Consider the following 15212-nt stretch of genomic DNA (forward strand, 5'->3'; position numbering starts at 1 on the left):
AGGCTGGTTGTCCCAATTTACTATTTGATACTGGCGCCCTACTCACCCCCTCCACTCCGGGCTGTGACACAAACACCAGGCTTTGCCCTCCCTGCTGATTAGTGATTGGCCATTAGTCAAGAAGTATGTCCTCTCATGAAATTCTGCTTCCACTGAATCCTAGAATAGCTCTGGCTAAAGCTGTTATATAAAAAATTAAATCTCTTGAACATGCCAGCTTTGTGCTGAGATTATTGGTCCATCTTCTGGCTACATAAAACCAGTCTGTCCCATCCACCAGGGGGTCAGCTTGGATTCCAAGTAGATTTGCAGAGAGGACTTGGTAGACGTTTAGATGTGTACATAAATGTGCTCAGGAAATGCTGAGTAAACGTGAAAGACCTGTTTCCTTAGGGTGGATTTATTTATGGAGCTAAGAGAATATGCTTTGCCTATGAGCAAGGATACTTCCTTTCTCACAAATATAGATCAACTTCTTCCAGTGAAAACATCAAAGCATAAAATACGTTTTTAGTTTGAAGGATGGCATCAATCAAAGAATTCATGATTATGTAAGCTTTTCTTCGTACCATAAGCATTAAATTAACTTTGGCCTTTAACCCTAAAATGTATAAAATCAATCATAAATTAGGCTTTATTCCTATCCTGGGATATGGAATTAAGCACATTAGAATTGTAGAGATACATGTAGTTATGTCTAACCTACTGAACAAAATAGAATATGTTTAAAAACTACTCATTCCTTGCTATGTCCTGGCAATGGAAAATTTCATGGTAGAAACATAGGGAGATGAGGACGGAGATCAGGAGGTGGGATAGCCATTAGTGAAACAGAATTGGGATCAGTTGAATCAGGGAACTTATGATGACAAAAGAGAATAAGGTCCTACTCTGAGCGAAGGGAAGAAGGGAGAAGAGAAAGGAAGACAGAAGAGTGAGCTAAAATACACACTGAGGAAATGACACTGTTTTCAATAAATGGTGCTGGGAAACTGGATGGAAAGGAGAAATTTATTTCTTATAATTTTTATAGTTTCAGGTTTTATGTTTAGGTATTTCCTAGGTTTTCTTCTACAACTCTTATAAAGAGTTGTAGCCTCAGGCTGAGACAGAAAGCAGGCACTTCTAGGGAGGGAGCATGTTATGGGAGTTTTATACTTGAGGATTGGCTAGGCATGCATATTTGTCAGGATATGAGGGCTATGAATATTTATGAGAGGAGATCACAGGTGATAAGCAAACACATATGTCACATACGTCCCATTTTCATGTTAGGGTGGAGACTTAATGTTAAAGTGCAGCAAAATTAGTCTCTATACCTCAAAAGGCGAAACGGAAGACACAGAAGTACCTTGTGTGCAGTCTTCATGGACAGAATTGCAGAAGCAGTCTGCAGTCAGTGGTCACTTATCAGGAAGGAATGCCTTGTCAGTTGTCGTGTGGAAACTGCAGGACGGGAGGGAAGTTCCCCTGCAGCGTTAAGCAATTGGCTAAAGTCAGCAAAGGAGTGTCTTGTGTTCTTTGTCTTTCTAAGGCTGGTTTCTGTTTAACTCTTAGGAAAGTCTGGCGAGCGTTAGTGAGGAAGGGGGTTCAGTGAGGCATGACTGACCTTCCCATGGCTGGGAGACATAGTTTTTAAAGTTTTTCTGGGGTCACCTTGGCCAAGAGGGGTTCATTCAGTCAGGCACTTAGGATTTTTCTTTTATTTTTATTTCAATAGCTTTGGGGGTACAAGTGGTTTTTTGTTACGTGGATGAATTATATAGTGGTAGATTCTGAGATTTTGGTGCACCTGTCACCTGAGTAGTTTTTTATTCCTAGCCCCCTTCCCAACCTCCCTTTCTAAGTCTCTTCTAAGTCCATTATATCACTCTGTATGCCTTTAGGTACCCACAGTTTAGCTCCCACTTAGAAATGAAAACATAGTTTTATACACCAACAGCAAGCAAGCTGAAAATCAAATCAAGAACTCAATCCCTTTTATAACAGCTGCAAAAATAAAATAAAATAAATACCTAGGAATATACTTAACCAAGGTGGTGAAAGATCTCCACGAGGAGAACTACAAAACACTGCTGAAAGAAATCATAGATGACACAAATGGAACACAACCCATACTCATGGATTGGAAGAATCAATATTGTGAAAATGACCAGACTGCCCAAAGCAATCTACAGATTCAATCCAATTCTCATCAAAATACCAACATCATTTTTCACAGAATTAGAAAAAGCTATCCTCAAATTCATATGGAACCAAAAAAGAGCCCAAATAGCCAAAGCAATCCTAAGCAAAAGAAACAAATCTAGAGGCGTCACGTTGCCGGACTTCAAGTTATACTACAAGGCTATAGTTACCAAAAAGCATGGTACTGGCATAAAATTAGGCGTGTAGACTAATGGAACAAAATAGAGAACATAGAAATAAAGCCACATACATACAGCCAACTGGTCTTTGACAAAGCAAACAAAAACATAAATTGGGGAATGGACACCCTATTTAATAGATGGTGCTGGGAAAACTGGCAAGTCACATGTAGAAGAATGAAACTGGATCCTCATCTCTCACCTTATACAAAAACCAACTCAAGATGGATCAAAGACTTAAATCTAAGACCTGAAGCCATAAAAATTCTAGAAGATAACGTTAGAAAAACTCTTATAGGCATTGGCCTAGACAAAGAATTCATGACTAAGACCTGAAAATGATTTTATTTTTATTTCACAGGTGGTAGTTTAGCTATAGGAAAGGATGAAATCTTCAGGGACATAGAAGAGGTCAAAGTTCAAGCACAGAATCTTGGAGAATCTTCACTCTTAAAGGATGGATGGAGCAGCCAGAATAAAAGCACAGAAATGTCAACCTAAAATAATGAAAAGGCTCAGGATCCAGTTAGAGTTCATTCAAGTGCAAAGTGTGAGGGTGGCCATCAGGGAAGCAGAGCTACACCCAAGAATGGTGATCAGTTGCACCAAGTGTGGGAAAAAATGAGGATTGTTTATACAAATCAAAACAAAACAAAACAAAATGGTGGTGTTGAACAGAATTATGTTTCCTCTACAAAGGCTCACATGTAAGATTTGATTGGCTGCTATTGATTACACTCTAAGAGGGTTGCTTAACATTCTATTGCAAAGAGGTAACAGTCACAAGAGTCTCCATTTCCAACATCATTTAGCCTAGGTTTGAATGAAGAACGAGGTGTCTGGTTAGTGTATAACATTTCAGCACGAAGCTCAGGAAGTAATGGTCATGTACCAGAGAGGAAAAACAGCCATGTGCTGTGAGTCAGTTTCCAGGGCTTAACTTTTCCCCGTGGCTTAATAAATCTAGGAGGTTCCAAAATTTTATTTTCTTCTTACAGAAGAACTAGAAAAGAAGTTGACTATGAAAACCAAAGAAGGAGCTTCAAGGAGGAGGGTACTCAACATGCAGTGCTGTGAAGAGGTCAAGCAAGGCAAAGGCAGAAAATAGGTTACTGGATCTGGCAACAGCACATCATTCCTGACTTCTGTAACTGCAGTTTCACTTGTGAAATGCAGCAGGAAGCCAAATGACAACGGGTTAAATAGGTACTTGAGGCTGGGAGTAATTCATTACAGGGACAATTTCAGTGGTTCCCAAATCTGACCACGCCTCAGAATTATCAAGGGAATTTGTTCAAAAGTCCTACTCCTCCTGAAGACTTAGTAGTGGGAGGCATGAGGCCTATTAAAGTTCTTTTCCATAGATTTTGTTCAAAGGATCTTTCTTTTCCTTACTTCCATTTGGAATAAGCTTATAAAGGACTGGCTGGAACCCTAGGATTGTGCCTGGATGTGTAATCACCCAACAAGTTCCCCTTGCGCACTGTCCAGGCAGAGCCAATTCATCAAGACAGGGGAATTGGAATAAAGAGTTTAATTCATGCAGAGCTGGCTGTATGGAAGACTAGAGTTTTATCATTACTCAAATCAGTCTCCTGGAAAACTCAGGGATTGTGGCTTTTCAAGATAATTTGGTGGATAGAGGCTTGTTTTGGAAAAGGGCCGTTACTGTCTTTGTTTCAAAGTTAAACTATAAACTAAGTTCCTCCCAAAGTTAGTTTAGCCTACACCCAGGAATGAACAAGGGCAGCTGGGAGGTCAGATGCAAGATAAGAGTCAGGTCAGATCTCTTTTACTGTCATAATTTTCTCAGTTATAATTTTTGCAAAGGCAGCTTAAGGTGTTGGTTTTCTTTTTTTTTTTTTTTAAGTACAATTTCCATTTTATTTTTCTCCAGAGAATAGTCTGTCTTTAGTCTTTAAGAACTCAGCTCCTTACATGGGCTTTGGTGGGGGACGTGGGGCAGCACCCGCAGGTCTAAATCGGGGTGGGGGTGTTCGGTCCTTGCGGGCTTCACGAGATCGATTCCTGACTACTTTGCTGTGAATTGCACAACTCACACAGTAATGTATCTTCACATACAGCTTGGGAAGCACATAGGCATCGATGACGCTCGCTTCAGAAATGTCCCTGACTGCTGCGGCCTCCACTGTGTTTCGAATGACGAATTTCTTAATGGCCTTGTCCTTGGGCACGCATCGGGCACAGTTAGTGCAGCGAATAGGCTGCACGTGGCCGCGGCCCTTTTTGGCACGACCATTGTTCCTTCTTTTCTTTGTCATTTTGGAGGCACGGACCGGAGAGAGCAAGGTGTTGGTTTTCCATAAATATTTGTTTTGTTGCATGTGGACAACTTTAGGTCCTACCAATTTTTTACTTTAAAGCTCTTTTATCAATAGTTCAATTATTGTGATTACAGTCAGGAGAAAACCATTGTTGGATAGTATAATTTTTTTTTAATCACAACTTTATTGAGATATCATTCACATACCATAAACTCACCCCTTTAATGTGTGGCTTTTGGAATATTGGAATATTCAGTTATGCAGCTCCCCTAAAAGAAGACTCATACCCATTAGAAGTCATTCCCCTTTCCCATTCCCTTCAGCCTCTGGCAACCAACACTAGTTTCTGTCTCTATGGATTTGTCAATTCTGGACATTTTATGTAAATAGAATGATCTAATATGCAGCCTTTTGTATCTGATTTCATTCACTCAGCATAATGTTTCCAGGGTTCATCAATGAAGCATGTATCATCACTCCATTCTTCTTTATGGCCATAATATTCCATTCTATAGATATAACATATTGCTTCTCCATCAGCTGGGCATTTGAGTTTCTGTTTTTGGGCTATTAAAAATAATGCTGCTATGAATATTTGTGTACAAGTTTGTGTGTAAATGTTTTCATTCCTTTTGGATATTATATGTAGCCGTGAAATTGCTGGGTCATATGGTAACTTTATATTTAACTTTTTGAGGAACTGCCAAATTGTTTTTCGAAGTGGCTGCACCATTTTACCTTCCCACCAGCAATATATGTGAGTTCCAATATCTCCACATCCTCACGAACACTTGCTATCTGGCTTTTTGTTCTGACCATCCTTGTGAGTGTAAACTGGAATCACTGTGGTTTTGATGTGCATTTCCCTAATGACTAAGGATGTTGAGCTTCTTTTCAGGTGCTTATTGGGCATTTGGATATCTTCTTTGTAGAAATCTCTATTCAAATTATTTGCCATTTTAAAATCAGGTTATTTCCTTTTTATTACTGAACTGTAATTATTTAGATATTTCAGATACAAGTCCCTTATTAGATATGTGATCTGCAAATATTTTCTCCCATTCTGTGTTGTCTTTTCACTTTCTTAATGGTGTTGTTTGACACACAAGAGTTTTTTATTTAAATAAATATAATTTTCTTTTTTTTTTTTTTGGTTGCTTGTGTGTGTCTGTGTGTGTGTGTGTGTGTTTTTTTTTAGAGCTACGATCTTGCTTTGTGGCCCAGGCTGGAGTGCAGTGGTGCTATCACAGCTCACTATAACCTCGAACTCCTGGGTTCAAGCAATTCTCCCACCTCCACCTCCTGCATAGCTAGGGCTACAGGCTAATTTTTTTTTTTAATTTTTTGTAGACACAGAGTCTTGCTGTGTTGCCCAGGCTGGTTTCAAACTCCCAGCCTCAAGTGGTCCTCCACCTCCCAAAATGCTGAGATTCCAGGCCTGAGCCACCATGCCAGAACTGCTTGTGCTTTTCATATTTAAGAAACCACTGCATATCCCACTGTCACGTTTACTAAGTTTCCAAGAATTTTATAGTTTTAACTCTGACATTTAGGCCTTTGATCCATTTTGAGTTAATTTTCTTATATGGTGTGAGGTAGTGGATGGTATAACTTTATTTGCTCATTTTCCTCAGGGCAGGGTATAGCCCCAGTGGATGGAGGTCAGAGCTGTGGGAAGGCCCCAGAGGCATTTGCTGAGGTCTGATTATGCCAGAAACCTAGGTGGGACTCTAGTCACACACAGCCTTGTGCTTTATGTTAAGGGTTTCACCCTATCTAAGAGCAACAGGAGAGAAGGGATTAGGTCTGTATATTGAAAACTCTGGCTGCAGTGTAAGGAATGGGGTGAGACTAGAGACCTGTTAGGAGGTTACTGCAGCAATTTGGAGGAGTTAATAGCTAAATAGGATAGGGCCTAGTTAGGGAAGTGGAAAGATGTGAGAGAAATATTCCAGGAGGTAGAATGGATGAGAGACAAGACTGGATGATGTAAAGAATACAACCTTTGGTCAAAAACAAGGTATGAGTAAAGTCACTGGTTTTATTGAGCAGCTCAAACTAGTTCTGAAGGCAACTGTTCAGAAGGCGTTCCCAACAGCTTTTGAGCAATGCACAGCCTCCCATAAAAGCTTAGAAAGTACATCTGTTAATGTGCACATTAGTCTTTGTTAGTCAGGTTCACTAAATGCATTAACCTTACATATACTTCCAATTAAAAAAAACACATAGCGTTTTCAGTATTTTGGCCTAGATTTTTGTTCAAATGAGTCCAAATGCGTGAGGGAGGTTTACTTGTTTTCTGATTCTGATCTATAAAAATGGGTGGTCTCAAGAGACCAGAAAGTTTATTCATAGCCAAAAATGACAAAAAGAGTTCTTATTCTCCCGAAATAGGAAATTTTGTATTCCTATAGTCAAAACAATAAACAATTTTTGAAATTAAAAAAAGTTGAGAATCTTGAAATTCATTTATTTCAGTAGAATAAAACAGTAAGCAGCATGAAAACGTAAAGTGCTACATAAACGCCCCACATTACATAAATTTTGAAAAGTTTATTGGCTTAAACAGTTACAGGTGAAACAGATTACGTATTGTTTCAAGCATGCTATTTTAATTACCTTGATATCTCATCATGTGCTATGTTGGTCAAATAAAATGTCATGAGTTATCTAGATCTGAGGATTAAAGAGGAGTCCTCAGCCTTTACTTACCAGAATATACATCCGGTTTTAGCTGTGTGCTGGAATTAAGGAGTTAAAGTAGGGCTTTAAAGATAATAGTTTTCTGAAGAGGCCTTTCAGTGGGGCTTGGACAAAAAGGGCCCCAAAGACCAATTTTGCTCATTAACCTCACAGTGGGGATCAGATTGACAACTTAAGGATTTTTAGGGAGCATATGTGGGATGAAAGGGAAGAAGAAAATGGTGCCCCTTTCAGATGGTGCTTCAGGTGCTAAAAAATATCCCAACACAAACAAGCAGGTGGCTAGTTGACAGGTGGGGGAAGAGATGCAAGTCAGATAGCAAAGGACCTGCACAATGCAAAATCTTCATGGCTTTTTATTTAACTTAGCAGTGAATGCAGCAGTATTGGCTTAAAGTATAGGTACACCCCATGGAAACGTGCAACAAGATCACATCGATCCAGAGGCTGGCTCAAGTTTGACTGAGGGGACATGGAGGGAAGACTGTTGCTAGCACACAATCTCAGCAGAGGTTGAGGTGGTAGGGATTTCTTTCTTCTCATATGACGCTACTGTTGGTGACTTCTTGCTAGGAGACCACTGAGCACTGAATCAAGGTTTCTAATTATGTTTCAAATCAAGACTTTAGAATGTATTTTCTTATGGCAATAGAGTTATAAAATGGTAACCTGATTTTCCTCATATAATGAGATCTTCATAAAGTCCTTGTGCTTTTTAGACTTTAACAAATTCAGCTACAGATATAAAAAATAATCTGTAAACACCTTTAAAATGCGAATTTATTAAAGTTTAAGACAATTCTGTATTATATAATAGTGTACAATATGTTCTTATTTTAAATGTAGAAATAAAGGAAAACTGGCTCTCAGATGAAAACAGAAATTGTGTCTGACAGTTAATAGAATGAACGTCCCATAAACAGGAGTAAAAATTAAATTTGCCTTTAAAATGATTTTACAATTATTTCTCTTGTCCATAATTTCACTTAGTTAAAACCACATAAGGACTTTATGAATACCCTCCCCTATACTATTCAAGATATACATGTGGGCTAACTTTCGTGGACCGATCTAGAACCTAAATACCATTTCCAACATTGTTTGACTTGTAAAAAAATTAACTTACAAATAACACTTTTGGAGCATAACATATTTGAAAGCTTGGAACCACCTGTATTTAAAAATTAAATCTTCATTAACAACACCCTCAAGAGTGCCCTCAGTGCTGCAAACTGAACATGCTGAAGGCAGTGTTTTTCTGTGATTATATGGTCTCACCAGCCATTATGATAATATTATCTACTAGAGTCTGTGGAGCTAGCTAGCACTAAGTTATATATTGATTTTTCCACTGAAAATTCTTTCTTGGGCTCTGACTAGGTGGACAATTCTAAGTAAAGGTTTTTCTAACTTCTACCGCTGTTACTTGGGCCCTGAGGTTTTCTATTAAAATAGTACATGAAATATTTCAATCTTATGCATATTCCTGGAATAATTAAAATTTATACTGATTATAAAGCTAGGCATATAATACATCCCAAAAGACATACATTTCAGGCTGGGCGTGGTGGCTCAGGCCTGTAATCCCAGCACTTTGGGAGGCCGAGGGGGGTGGATCACAAGGTCAGGAGATCGAGACCATCCTGGCTAACGCAGTGAAACCCCGTCTCTACCAAAAATACAAAAAATTAGCCGGGCGTGGTGGCGGGCGCCTGTAGCCCCAGCTACTCGGGAGGCTGAGGCAGGAGAATGGCGTGAACCCCGGGGGGCGGAGCCTGCAGTGAGCCGAGATCGTGCCACTGCACTCCAGCCTGGGTGACAGCGAGACTCTGTCTCAAAAAAAAAAAAAAAAAAAAAAAAGACATACATTTCAAAGCAGACCAAACATTCAAATCTTCAGATCCCCCCATTTAACTTCTGGAAGAAAACCAAGCGATCTCCTGGCTTGGGCCCTTTCTTCCTTAAAACAAAAATCTATGGAAGACTGTTTTATTTCTTTTTAAATTTGTGTGAGTATGGCATCGGGGGCAGGGGGTGGTGATAACTGCATATCAGAGTGGTTACAAAGTACTCCCTCTTCAAGTAGCATCCAGTGACAAAGATGTGATCTCATTTCCTAATAAATGTTTGACTGAAATAAAATTATTTTCACTGAAGAATGTTTAGGACACAAATAAAGTCACAGAATGAGCAACCCCAGTACATCCCCTATGAATGACATTTTAAGGAAGCTACTTGAGGAGTTTTGCTTTCCCTTTTCAACTCTTCTATCCCTATACATTCCACATACATAGAAACAGAGTACTCAATAAGTGGTACTGAGTAACTAGTAATACTCATCGGAACTTAAAACATCATCTTTTATCCAAAAATTTCAAAGGGCAATATAGGAAAGTATTACAAATTTACATAAAAAGAAGGTGAAGCATGAGAAAAAAACAAGTTATTTCCCTGCAAAGCAGATCAAATAGTGAGACAAAGAACTTTGACTTCCAGTCCCTTTAAGCAGGACATAACTGCTAGACATAGTCTGAATGTCTAGATATATTTATACTAAACTTATAAGGATCAAAAAAAGGAATGAAGGGTAAATACAAAATAATCTTTTTGTAAACAATTCTTAGATTATACCCAATGCAGAATGTTTAATGAAGCAGTTGAGTCACAGCTCATAAGTCACAAAACAATATTATAACTCAAAGTCAAATATGTATTCATTGGCCAGATATATCCGTCGGAATATAAGAGCTGCCAATGCCAAAGTCAGGATGACAATCAGTACAGCTGATCCACCATGATCAGTGTGGTTGTCTCTTGGCTGGTGGCCCTGGATTACATCTGGTGAAGCAGACGACCTTCTCTGACTCTGCTGCTGGGCCCGGCGCTGTCGAGGGCTCATGGAGGTATTCTTAGCTACAGGTTGGGTAGGTTGATGAAAGGATGCTGCTGAGGAATTCTGGACTCCGTACTAGGAAATTTTAAGAAACTTTGTTTGAAACTGGCAAAGAAGATTTGTAAATATACTTGTTATCTATTCAAGAATACACAATCTCAGAGGACAACATATGACTAAGGGCAACACTACCAAGAATGATTGTTACTAATAATATATCCCTTGAGGGGCATCTAAATTTAGGTTCAAAAAAAGTCATAACTTAGGACAGCTTTTTGGCCTTTTAATAGTTTTATTAATATATTTAGAAAAACAATCCCTTAAAACATTGACTCTCGATGATATTTTAACACATACACTTAATGAAAATATGTATATACATATAATGTTTTAATTAGGTTCCTATGTTTCAGATGCCTTTTGTCTCTATTTTTTTAATCATTATTTTTTTAGAGATGGGATCTTGTTACATTGCCCAGGCTGGTCTTGAACTCCCGGCATCAAGCGATCCTGCTGCCTTGGCCTCCCAAAGTGCTGGGATTATAGGCGTGAACCAACATGCCCAGCCTCAGATGCCTTTTGGATGGTATATCACTAACTAAAAATCAAGTGCCTTGATATTATAAAATTCTAAATTTTTTCCTATTTAAAACAATCATACAGCACTTTGGGAGGTTGAGGCAGGAGAACTGCTTGAGCCCAGGCATCTGAGAGCAGTCTGGCCAACATAGTGAGACACTATCTCTACAGAAAAATTTTAAAACTTAGCCAGGTGTGGTCATGCCCACCTGTGGTCCTAGCTACATGGGAGGTTGGCGCAAGAGGATCACTTGAGCTCAGGAGGTTGAGGCTTCAGTGAGCTACGATCACATGCCTGCACTCCAACCTGAGCAACAGAGTGAGACTCTCTCTTAAAAAAAAATAAAAAAAAATCACATTCTTAAAGTCCCCAGTGATATATATATAAATTTTTCTATAATAACCTAGAATAACCAGCATGTGTGAGGGAGTTTTGCCTTTTAATATAAAATGAAATGGCTTATTCAGAGCCTCAATCCCTATGCTGGGAAAAGAAGAAAATCTGACAGACTGCAAGAACAAAACTGCCTTCAGTGTTTTTCCCATTTCTACATTTCCCATTGCTTTTTGATGCTAAAATATCTGCATTAAAAGGCAACGGATGGCCTGATGTTATCTGCTGTATTTAGAGTTTTGGCAATCTCTTGCCTCTCCTCAAGGCTAACAACAACAAAAAAATCACAGCTTATCTGGGATTTGATGTATAACATCTCAATTAATTTATATTACACTTAATGTAAAATAACCACCCTTAGCCAAACCAGGTTTCAGTTACTTTCATAGTGGTCAAATTATATAATCATACTCTGAGATAGTTTATATGTAAATATAATTAAAAACTTAACTTGCAATTGTAGACAATTTATTGCTTGTTGGTATTTTAACCAAAAATAGTCTCAATTAATGACCTGTATCTATGAATAAGAATTCTAAGTTTTATGTACTAAATCAAAACAAGAAATACTACTATAATAACATCATTATTTGTACACTCTAATTTACTTAAACTTCTTGATTTATTTAATTGTATTCCTAGCATTTTTTAAAAGTACCAATCCTAAGATTCATTCATTCAATCAACAAATAAACATTGACAATCTACTATACAGAAGGCACTAAGCCAGGCACTGGGGATACAGTGGAGAAGCTGAAAGAGACCCCTGACCCTCACAGAACTTACATTCTGGGAAGAGAGATAGAAAATAAATAATTACAAAGTAAATTACAACTGGAATAAGTATAACTGGAATATGTAACAAGGGGACTTAATATAGATTGAAAATACACAAAAGATTTAAATACATCACAAACATTAGGAGGTGTCCTAAAAGGTGATAAAAGATTACCACCTTCCTTTTCATAATAGAATGCTTCTATTAAAAAAAACTATGAAATAAAAAGTAATTAGAAAGTTTTTTTAATATCTTGAACTAAAACATATTGACTTTAAAATTAATTCATTATTTTCCCTTGCAATTCATAAAATTACACTGGGATCACATAAAAATGATTTAAACTCATCCCCACACACTTTTTTCTTGGACCTCCATCTTCAGTCCCCCTAGACTACCACCCTGTTCTTCAACCAACTTTTCTCTGCCCAGCTCACTCTCTGAATAGGAGAGACTCACTCAAGACTATTCAGTCCCACTTTAAGTTATTGCTGGGTAAAGGGCAAATCTATATTTGCCCAACTTCCATTTCAATTTTCCCTCACCCTTTAAAGTCTTCAATAAACTGGAGAAACAACAACAAAACAGATGTGACTACTTAACCAAACAATCTGTTACCAAAAAGACTTCAAAAGACAGTTCATCTTTTATATATAGGAAGGAAAATCATTTTTTCCCCATAATCCTAATTTTTTGGCACCAATCCAGTCATATTTTTTAAATCACTCTGATCACCTAGGCCAACCAATTTCTTAGACAACAGGTCAGGGCACCACTAACAACACTCATAGCATTCATTCTTTTATTCAATAGTTATTTACTGGACACTTACTATATACGAGGTAGCACTGTCCAACAGAATTTTGTGATGATAGTAATGTTTATGTCTACACTGTCCAATATGGTACCCATTAGCCACATGTAGCTATGGAGCACTTGAAATGTGGTTAGTGTGACTGAGGAACTGCATTTTAAATTTTACTTGATTTTGATTAATTTAAATTTAAATGTAGACAGCTGCATGTAGCTGGTGACTACCGTGTTGGACAGAGCAAGTCTAAAGCAAATTTTTGGCTCTAGGACTTTATTAAGTCAGTACCTTAATGCAGCTGAACAATCCTGCCAAAAATAGGGTCTATTTAGAAAGTGCCTAACATATGGATATTTTGTTTTATTCAGTCTAACACTATATTAAAATTAACTTTTCAGAGAATCATAGAATTCTGGAGGGACAAGATAAAAATTATTTAATCCAGCCCCATTTAACAAAAAAGAAAACTGAGGCCAGAAAGCATGAGCAACTTGCTCAACATAATATAATTCATTAGGAGGACTGATGAGTTAGAATCCAGTTGTTAAGAGAACCAAATTTTTCCGATATTTGATCTAGGATCTTCTCCTCCTATTGCAAACAGTGATAATGATAGAGACATACATATATATTAAAAGATAAGAGCCATACCGATGTACTGGCCGTAGCACCCTGGAATGTTGTAGGTATATCATCTTGTAAATCAGTTAGTGAAAAAGAGTGGTTTAAGTCTGACTCAGAGATAGTCTTTCCAGATGAATTGACTTCTGCCTATAAACAAGATAGACCCAAGAGCGGTGTTACAACAGGAAACATACACAGTCTACAACCTGCTAAATCCCCTCTGTTGGATTTATTTTAATTGCTAGTTTAATATATATTATCAGGCAGTTAAGCACTGAGCACTCTTGTGTCCAACACTGTACTAGGTATCATAGGAAGAAGCATAAACAACACCTGTTCTCAAGAAGCCGTTACTTGATGAGGGACAAAACTAACACCCATGGTTCACAATCCACAATGCTAAAAAGCTCTCAAAACTCAAGGTTTTTTTTGGTAATTTTTAGGTAAAGCCTGATATCAGCTGATGTGAAGCTATGAATAGTCTTATCCCACATTAGTGTAAACATTAATCCCACATTAATGTAATATTCCCAGATTTGCTGAAGAAATCCTAATGGATTTGATTATGAGGTGCTGCCCCAGATCGCACGGCATAAACTTAATATATGGTATATGTAAGATCTTTTCTTAAGTCTGAAAAATTCCCATGTACAAAACACATTTGGTCCTGAGATTTTTCAGAAGCAATTTTAAGTGTAATAGGAATCCTCAGAAGGAAGAAAGTAAACAACAGGTTCTGAGCAACTCCTCCAGGCACTACAATAAAAGAGAAGGGAACTGCACCTGGAAAGACACAGTCCATAGAGAAGTGGAGAGGGAGGAGGAGAGAGCACGCTGCTTAATGCAGCTTGACATTTCTCTTTGTGAAGCTAATTAAATTCCAGAAGGATTAAATACTTAATACTTTACGTCTGTATGTATGTATGTATGTATGTATGTATTTATTTATTTATTTTTGAGATGGAGTCTCGCTCTGTCACCCAGGCTGAGTGCAGAGGCACGATCTTGGCTCACTGCAACCTCCGCCTTCCAGGTTCAAGCGATTCTCCTGCCTCAGCCTCCCAAGTAGCTGGGATTACAGGCATGCACCACCATGCCCAGCTAATTTTTTATATTTTTAGTAGAGACGGGGTTTCACCGTGTTAGCCTGGATGGTCTCAATCTCCTGACCTCGTGATCTGCCTGCCTCGGCCTCCCAAAGTGCTGGGATTACAGGCGTGAGCCACTGCGCCCAGCCAATACCTTCAATAATTAAACATTTAATACTCAAAGTATTAAAATACTATATAATCCTGTGTTTGGGTAAAACATATACAGAAAGAAGGGATATATGGGAGGGATGCCAAAATATTAACAGTAGCTATTTCTTGAGGGTGAGATTATGAATGTCATTTTTTCTTTTTTTTTCTTTTTGTTTTTTTGAGACGGAGTTTCGCTCTTGTTGCCCAGGCTGGGGTGCAATGGCGTGATCTCGGCTCACCACAACCTCTGCCTCCCAGGTTCAAGCAATTCTCCTGCCTCAGCCTCCCGAGTAGCTGGGATTACAGGCATGCACCACCATGCCTGGTTAATTTTGTATTTTTAGTAGAGACGGGGTTTCTCCATGTTGAGGCTTGTCTTGAACTCCTGACTTCAGGTGATCCGCCCGCCTCAGCCTCCCAAAGTGCTGGGATTACAGGCCTGAGCCACCGCGCCCGGCCATCATTTTCTTCTTATTACTTATCTATATATTCTGTAATAATAGCTAGAATTTATTAAGCACCAGGGACAGTTCTGAAT

General features: G+C 38.4%; 2 protein-coding genes across 5 annotated transcripts in view; both read right to left on the reverse strand.

Annotated features, from left to right (window-relative positions):
- Positions 1–4290: 4290 nt before the first annotated feature.
- Positions 4291–4682, reverse strand: LOC129470683 (small ribosomal subunit protein eS26-like). The gene has a single exon (XM_055258746.2). The coding sequence runs from the start codon at positions 4646–4648 to the stop codon at positions 4301–4303; it is 348 nt and encodes a 115-aa protein (XP_055114721.1). The 5' UTR covers positions 4649–4682; the 3' UTR covers positions 4291–4300.
- Positions 4683–7100: 2418 nt separating this feature from the next.
- The window catches only part of UBE2J1 (ubiquitin conjugating enzyme E2 J1), a 34561-nt gene continuing 26449 nt past the window's right edge, over positions 7101–15212 (reverse strand). For 3 of the 4 annotated variants that reach the window (XM_063619321.1, XM_055258727.2, XM_055258717.2), the window contains 2 exons: positions 13461–13580; positions 7101–10322 (listed from right to left, as the gene is read on the reverse strand). In XM_063619321.1, the coding sequence (XP_063475391.1) occupies positions 10044–10322; positions 13461–13580 (399 nt within the window). In that variant the 3' untranslated portion in view covers positions 7101–10043. Of the gene's footprint in view, positions 10353–13460; positions 13581–15212 lie in introns of all 4 variants that reach the window. The other variant, XM_055258734.2, reaches the window with a different exon arrangement.

The sequence above is a fragment of the Symphalangus syndactylus genome, chromosome 2 (assembly GCF_028878055.3).
Source record: "Symphalangus syndactylus isolate Jambi chromosome 2, NHGRI_mSymSyn1-v2.1_pri, whole genome shotgun sequence".
In the NCBI taxonomy this organism is placed as follows: domain Eukaryota; kingdom Metazoa; phylum Chordata; class Mammalia; order Primates; family Hylobatidae; genus Symphalangus; species Symphalangus syndactylus.

Excerpts from the sequence above, each read along its gene's own strand:
- LOC129470683 (XM_055258746.2), bottom strand. The coding sequence starts at position 4,648 with ATGACAAAGAAAAGAAGGAACAATGGTCGTGCCAAAAAGGGCCGCGGC.